The sequence below is a fragment of the Zingiber officinale genome, chromosome 8A (genome assembly GCF_018446385.1).
Source record: "Zingiber officinale cultivar Zhangliang chromosome 8A, Zo_v1.1, whole genome shotgun sequence".
In the NCBI taxonomy this organism is placed as follows: Eukaryota; Viridiplantae; Streptophyta; class Magnoliopsida; order Zingiberales; family Zingiberaceae; genus Zingiber; species Zingiber officinale.
Window position 1 is genome coordinate 34,209,300 of NC_056000.1, and position 8,420 is coordinate 34,217,719.

The following is an 8,420-nucleotide window of genomic DNA, read 5'->3' on the forward strand; positions in this document are numbered from 1 at the left end:
ACATTATCAAATCACGGATGCTTATTTATTATTATTTTATTTAATATTTTATAATTTTTATTTAATATTTTAATTAATTATAATCTTTACTTTATTTATAATTTCCAATTAATATATTAATTAACTTATGATTTTTAATTTAATTAATAATTTTTATTTAATATTTAATTAACTCATGAACTCTAATTTAATTATAGTCATTTCTTCATAATTAATTACTGCCCCGCTTATGCGAGAGCGTCTTTAAATTTTCATTACTACTCTTAAATTATACATCTTAAATCTTAAATCTTGCATTCACAATGATTATAATTTTTCTCTTCAATTTTTCATTCCACAAACTTGGTTCAAAACCTTTCATTGAAAATGCCTTTATGACTTTTTCTTCATTAGGTTTTAGGACATCTTCAATTGCTAACTCTAAATGATCTTTTTTTGTACTCCCCAATATATCATATTAAAAATATAAACATTTACTATTCTCTTCACTATCAGTAAGCCTCCATATAACTTTTTTTGAGTCCTATATTATCAAATCACAAGAGAGGCAGACTCCCCCTTCATTTTTTTTTTTCAACCTCTTGACTCTTGCCCTTTTCTCAAAAGAAAAAAAAAAAATCTTCTTACTCCTTTAGGTTGTGATTTGTGAAGGTACCACACTTCCTCTTATTTCTCTCCTCTTTTAGCCTTTTGGAAATATATATCATATTATTTATTGTTTTTTATTGTTAATTGTTAGTTTGATGTTTTTGAGTTTTCATCTATTTTGATAATAAAGATTTTAAATCTTTTCTATTATTTTAAATATTTATTAATTTTATCATTCAGAATTGATTTTAAGTATTATTATTTTTTGACATGTGCTTTTATTTATTCGGTAAGTTATATGTAATATGTTAAGATATTTTTAAGACAATTAAATATTTATGAATCATCATCTTCTTAAAAAATTGATACGGATCAGTTTGCTGAATGTATTTTTATGAAACTTGTGTTAAAAAAATCTGAAAGATTTTCTAACAAACTTTATATTGGTTAAGATGTAATTCATCTTCCATTGGATTTAGGATTAAAACTTAGGATTATGAATTATGAACACAATATATGTGAAAGAGTTTGAAGAAAATATTATCTAAGAGGCTCATGTTAATATTTCAACTTTTTGCTAGTTTTTTAATTAATATTAATTATATTTTATGATTTTATGTATATGAATTGTGTCCCTAATTAAAATCTATGGTCTAATTTAAATCACATATCTTTATTTTTTTAAAATTTAATATGGTTATGTATAATTTCCATTTAATATATTTTTTTTTGGCCAACCCACATTCTCAAATTAGAGAAAAAACAACTTTGGGATTTCATTACTACTTTTAAAATCAAAACCTTAAACTTTGCGTTCACGATAATTCAAGCTTTTTGTTCAATTTTTTCATTTCACACAAACCTTTCAAAAACTTTAAATTTGGAGCTGCATCTTTCCCTTTTTTTTCCTTGACCATGTCATCACTCATCAACACCATGTGTCGACGTTATTTCAACTATCTAAAATTAATAGTCATCCGTGATTTATCTTTTCTGTATTAATTTAAGAACGAACTGACAAAGATATTATAGGTGAATCATCTTTTTACCACCATATATTGATGTTCTTATCAATCGGAATCTGAACCCTTAATTTTGATTACTTTTACAATTAAAAAACATTTTAAAAAAACGAAAGAAGGGAAATGGACTTTGATAGGGCAAAATGAATCGTCTCTTTGTTGCACTTTTTTACATCATTATATATTAATTAATTTAATCCATCCAAAACTTTAATTGTTAACAAATTTCAAAACTCTTTGCAATATGAGAGTAAATTGTATTAATTACTTTTGACTGAATTAAATTGGCCAGCAAAATTTTAATTGATTGATGTAAAAGTTTAAGCTAAATTTATATATGACTAATTCTTTTTGTGTAGTTTTTTTTATAATTTAAATGTTCGAGTTTTGCACGATTAGTTGCAGAGATAGACGACCTTTTGTATGATTCACGCACAACCTATCCTTTTGTTTTTTAATCCCTCATGTTATAAACTTCTCAATCATGTAATATAATATATAAATATACATAAATTTATATTTTAATCTATAAATTAGACTTAATAAGGATCTATCATGTCCATGTAATTGTACAACCAAGGACGAGAATATACCAGGTCCATGCAGTAGTGCAATCAGGGATGATGGAGCTAAGAATTTCATATCAAGAGGTAAAATATATATGTTTACATGGAGGGGAAGCGACCATTGAACCATGTCGTTTCCTCCCATTCACCTCTTTCACTCCCTATTCATATACCTCATATATTTTTTATACTTAAAAATTGAGGGAGACGGCCGCCACCATCGTCCCTCCTTTGGTTCTATCTTTGAGTGCAATTCCAACAGCAAGTTATTGTAATTGACTCTCTTTATAAAAAATTAATTTAATTTTTTATATCAAATATTAAATTGATAAGAACAAATATTACAATTGATATTAGCTAAAAGGCCAAGAAAAGCATATTTTCTAATGTTATTGATCTAAGGTATTTATAGAAGTTTATCTATTCATGGTGTTATTAATCCTATAATATAGGATTAAAGAGAATCATGATATTACATACTTTTTATATAAAAAAGAATATTAACGTAATTTTATTTTGGACAGTTAATTAGTAAAGAGTTTAGATTGTTCAGATTCATAAAATAATAAGATAATGTATTTAGAAACATGTAAACCACGAAACATGCAAGTCCCATTTGATATGAATTCAAACTCTTTCGATTATCAAATTTAGTTAGGGGTGTAATCTAGCTGAGTCAAGTCGAACTCTTGAATTTTGAGTTTGACTTGTTTATAATCGAGCCGAGCTCGAACTTTATTTAACGAATATGTTCATAATTCACGAACTTATTCAAACTTTTATTGAGTCTAAACGATCTTAATAAATATAAATTATAAATTTAGAAATTTATTAAAAACTAAATTATATATTTAAGAAAATTTTAATATTTTTATTAAAATTTATAATTTTATTATAATAAATAAATTTAATATATTTATCTATATATTTTATACGGAGAGTATAAAATCTATAAATTCAATATCAAAGTTGATTCATAAGTTTAACAAACATGTTCACGAGCTAATGAGCTGAATATTGTGAAGCTTGAACTTGGTTTGTTTATCTTAACAAGTCTTATTAAACGAGCTCAAACGAACTTTTATCGAATCAAATTTTGAATAGTTCATGAACGACTTAATTCATTTACACCCTATGTATAATCCTTTTAGAGCTTAAAACTACGACCAAAGAGCATGAACATATTTTATTCATTAATCATGGATTCGACTTCAAAATTGCATATCCAAAGCTTTGAGTAGCAATCGATTCAACACTTTGATTCTGACAAGCAAAGATTAATAGTAAGTAATTCGTCATGCAAACAAATGAGGCGATATGAGTTGCTCGAAGGAGTGCTTCAGGCAACGCACTTGGCCAAAGTGAGACATTTAGATATTAGAAAATCACAAGTGTATAAAGGAAAAATTATGATCAATTAATTAATTTTCAATTCCAAAGTCAAACTTATTGAACAATTTGCATTGGAAGGGTAATAATAGATTACACAAAGTAAAACTTGTTCATGTAATCTCAAATTAATTGTGTAATAAATAGCTTACATGGCCTCACTTAATCTAAAATTAAATCCATCTTTTGATTAATTAGCTTTCATAATAATCTAACAATGCGAGACAACTCCTAAAAGAGTAAAAAGTAGTTCGGGACACGAAACTCATGTCAATACGAGTCAGTCTTACGTTACATTGTAAGAAGCTATTTTCATAACTTGAACCTGTGACCTCAAGTTCACACCGCAACTTTAACAATGCCAGACAATTCCTGACTTGAAATTTTCAAATGAAAAAAGAAAACACCCCTCCAAAACAAGTGAAAACAATAACTACTTCAGCTTGGACTTGGCAGAGCTCTTGAGTGGCTTAGCCGTGGGTGCAACCTGAGCTCTCTTTACTGCCTTACTCGCGTTTGTCTTGATCGATGAGAAAGCGCAAACGAGCGCTATCAGAATCGTAGGGTAGACATAAACAGCTTGTGCCGGATCTGTATTTGCTGGCTTTCCAAGGACCCCTTCTTTGACGAGGCCCCAAACAATCAGTAGTGTCCCGAACAGGGTCATCCTTCCGGGGCTTATGAGACCGACGAGTGCCCCTGCAACGGAGAAGTAGCTACCCGCAAGAACCTACAAGAGATCAGCTATTAGTTTTAGGGAAATCAAATGGAGAAATGTATCGTCAGCAATTTGTGTGTTTGAATGAACCTCTAGACGCTGGAGATCAACAACCGGCGAAGCATTTTTTGCTTCTGTCAGGTTGTACGCGTCGAGCAAACTGCCCCAGTTTGGCAAGGTCTTGTTGGCGGCAAGGCTGCGCACGACGGCCCCGGGATAGAGGAGGGCCTTCACCACAGGTGCAGGGAATATTTCATTTGCAATCAATTGCGAAGATGTCACCTGGATGGGTGTTGTACAAAGCCCTGACCTGCATGGGATTCTAAGAAAACAAAAGAAAGAAAAACCAATTTTTAATTGAAACAAGGGAAATTATAAATGTTTCTTTCCTTTTCACAATTTCATTTCAAAAGCATACAATCGGGCCATCTTTTCTATGAGAATTAACAGTGAGATAGTTCTTTAAGCTATATAACAGCACTAAAAGCAAGCAAAAATGTGTGCACAGACACATATTTGGCTTCTGTCTCATCAACGGTGAGAACATCTGTTTAAATTCCAACTTTGAGAATAAGCTTCCCATGTGATTATGCAAATCAATCTAAGTGATTGACATCTTTCTTCATAGCTCCTATAAGAAGAAACAGTTGACTAGTCTATTAGATAAAAGTTTCAATTATTGAGTCATTGCCACTGACTGTAGGAGAGGGCTTACAGTTAAGTTATGGAAATTGAGAGGAGAATAGAGGAAAGAGAAGAGGAAGAAAGATAAGATGAGAATAAACATAAAGAAGAGAGGGTCAAAGACATGGAGACAGATAAATAGAAGCGGAGAAAAATGATCCAAAAAAGGGTTTAAAGTTGGTTATTAAATAAAAAAGATGGAAAAATTATCATATAAAAGCATCTTGCTTAGGATGGTTTCACGCCATATCACAGATATACTGTAAGAATTTGATGCAAATATGCAGGGTCTTCAGTGGCTCATCCAAAGTAATGAACATAGTGACATCAAATAAATGAAATGTAAGAAAATTGGTATTAGTATATGATATTGAATCGGGTCTAAATATTGGTTATTGATCAATCTACTATCAGTATCTTGTAACAAATGTTTAAAGGATAATAACGGAGAGAACATCAACACAAAAGCGTTGTTCAATAGTCATACATGACAGAAAGAGGGTTAAAGATGCCAAAAATAAATAAGGGATTGAAATCCACGAAAATTGAAGTCGAGGATTATCACATCAGAAGATAAAAGGGAAAAAAACACTAATGTATTAGCTTACAAAGTATTCCATGGAGGTTGCTAACATGTTTAACCAGTGCAAGATGAACAAATGAATAAAAAAAAATTCTACATGAAAATAGGGGGATGAGATCGATCAAAGAATGACAGCAGAAAAACCTTAAATGCTTTTCCAAATACATCAACCAAATGGTCAGCTTAGCAGAGTTCAAAACAATCTATATTCCAGAGAATTTATTATATATTCTATTGACTCATTTTCATATTAAAGCTCCGACATTTTTTAACCAATCTATCAAATAATTCAGAGGTTTCTTATTATGTAAGGCATGACATCTGGATGTAAGGGAATCTTCATATTTTTGACAATAAATTTATGACTGCTACCAAACAACTTGTCTGATTAGATGCATCATACATAAGCATGGTATAGATTTTTCACTGTAATACCTGAACTTACAACCAATTTAGGATACCAAATTACCAATTGACAATGCCACAATTTCTATAAGCTTGAAGAGTTTATGGATCATGTGGAAGAGAAGGACAGCCTTAATTATTCTCAGGATAACCTTGCAAAAACTTTGCATATAGTGATCAGGAGGAAGATGGTCATATTAGCTAATTCGATCTCCTGCTGTTCAGCAATGACAATGCTATTACATAAATTGGGATTGAATGTATATATGATTGCAATATCTTATGTCTATAGCTGGTGTAGGGCACCATATACCGAAGCATAATTACTAGTTGAACGAGCCGAAGACGGAAAAAAATAAGTGAACTTGCTACAATCAACAAACAAAATAACATGAGAATAACGAAGAGGGCAACAGGATTAGAGTAGATCCATAACTAGATTCCATAAAACCAAGTCAAATCAGCCGATTCAAACAGTCAAATCAGATTTTCTGTCACGCAGATCCAAAATCATAGGATGAGCTCAGAAACGAAGGAAGGTCGAGCTCAACAAACACAAACAACATGGTTCATTTGGAGGCGAAATCCACTACATAATCTCAGATCGGGAAGTGAAAGCGCCATGAAAGCGATAGGAAAACTCAATTTTGACATCGGACGCTTGAAAAGAAAACCAAAAAAAAAAACATTCCATGCCGCTTTGTGGGGAAAAAATTGGTTACCTGAAAATGGGGATTTGGAAGATGATGAGGACGAAGTAGACGCGGGAGGCGATCCGTGAGACGTTGCCGCCAATCCATCGGTTCTTCGACGGCGGCGACGAAGAGGAGGAAACCATGAGGGAGACTGGGAGGGCCTTGACCAAGAGAAAGGCGATCGATCGGTTCGCCTCCTGGAAATAAAAGGTTTTAGAATCAAGTCCTTATAATTTGTGAATAAACAAACATGGCCACTAATCAAAGCGTGGCTTCTTAAAATAATGATTATTGAAATTCTCTCGGGGTTTTAATCATGAAAAACAATATATTTTTAAAAGGAAAAGCAAAAAAATTACATTTTTTTTAAAAAAATTCTTTATCGGAGGATAAAAAAATTGGATAAAAAAAAGAGTATTCTTGTTATTGTTGTCTTTATTTTGAAAAAAAATTATTAAAAGGTATTATTATTATTATTATTATAACCGGTATAATATAGAATAAAATTATTTAATTAATTAAAATATATTTTATTAATTCAATTAAAATTATTCAAACTTAATTAATAATAACTATTATATATATATATATATATATAATTAATAACTATATATATATATTATAATAAAATAATATTTTAGAAAAAGCAAAAGATGATAAATTATTTTTTATTCACTTTATCATGAGAAAAATATAACCGATAAAAAAGGATAAAAATAAAAGGACCGTTGTTATTGTTCACTCTATATTTCGAGGAAAAAAATATTAAAAGGTATCTTCTTTATTTTTATTTTTATTTTTCCTAATTTTCATGTTTATGTTTTACTTGATTAATTATGGAGGTAGACGCTTTCCTCTAAATCACAGCTTAGACAATGCCTATTAAAAAATATATATATAATGTATACATAGAGACTATAAATAATTCTTATTCTCTTATTTGTCCGTATCCTTTTCTAAGTATATTATATTTTAATTTAATTAAAAGTCTTATATAAAAAATATTTATTATATTAAAAATAGGTTTTTATAGACTTAATTAAAATTACTTCTATATTATTATTATAATAATTATCATCCAATGCATTGGGACAATAATTTAGTTGCTGATTAAGAGAATACTTTTTACTTCCCAAAGAGATTTTCTTCCAATCTTGTGCATACAGAAACAAACAGATAAAATGTCAGCGCCTAGAAATCAAGAGAAGTTCTTGGTAGAGACCCTTCAACACTCAAGTCAGTACAAAATTCGAACTAGTGAGTGAAGAACAATAGAGAACGTGCGCGCGAAAATAAATTTTGTAGGTGCAGCGGAGGCCGACAAGAGGGGAGATGAATTGCTTCTGAAAAAATAAAACTATACCCTACTCGGAATTTTCAACTCAAAAGTGCAATAGCAATAATTAAATATCAGAAATAAAGAAATAGAAATGGAAAAGGAACTCAGAAGTTAACCTGGTTATAACCAAGAGGGTTGTTAATCCAGGGCGATGAAAAGTGCACTCGAAAACGTCTCATTCTCTAAAGGCGGAGAAGCCTTTTACACTTTGGAAGCTTAGAATTATTGCTAGGAAAGACTACACAGTTGATTGCTTGAGTTGTTGAATATTTCCTAGCTCCAGGAGCCTTTATATAGCTCTTGGAAAGTCTATCCCGAGAGTCCAAGGCGCCTCTAACTCGGTTTGCGGATAAAACTTTATCCGCAGCGCAAACGATCACTTCTGCCAGGTCCGAGGCGCCTCCAACAGGCATTGAAAGCGCCTTCAAGCT

General features: G+C 30.8%; 1 protein-coding gene and 1 pseudogene across 1 annotated transcript; both read right to left on the reverse strand.

Moving 5' to 3' along the window:
* Positions 1 to 2,374: 2,374 nt before the first annotated feature.
* On the reverse strand, positions 2,375 to 2,554 carry LOC122013052 (annotated as a pseudogene).
* A 1,104-nt stretch (positions 2,555 to 3,658) lies between these two features.
* LOC122008399 lies at positions 3,659 to 6,859 on the reverse strand. The gene is made up of 3 exons (XM_042564113.1): positions 6,678 to 6,859; positions 4,374 to 4,605; positions 3,659 to 4,295 (listed from the first exon to the last, which is right to left on the reverse strand). The coding sequence occupies exons 1-3, from the start codon at positions 6,791 to 6,793 to the stop codon at positions 3,999 to 4,001; spliced, it is 645 nt and encodes a 214-aa protein (XP_042420047.1). The 5' UTR covers positions 6,794 to 6,859; the 3' UTR covers positions 3,659 to 3,998.
* Between the last annotated feature and the right edge of the window lie 1,561 nt (positions 6,860 to 8,420).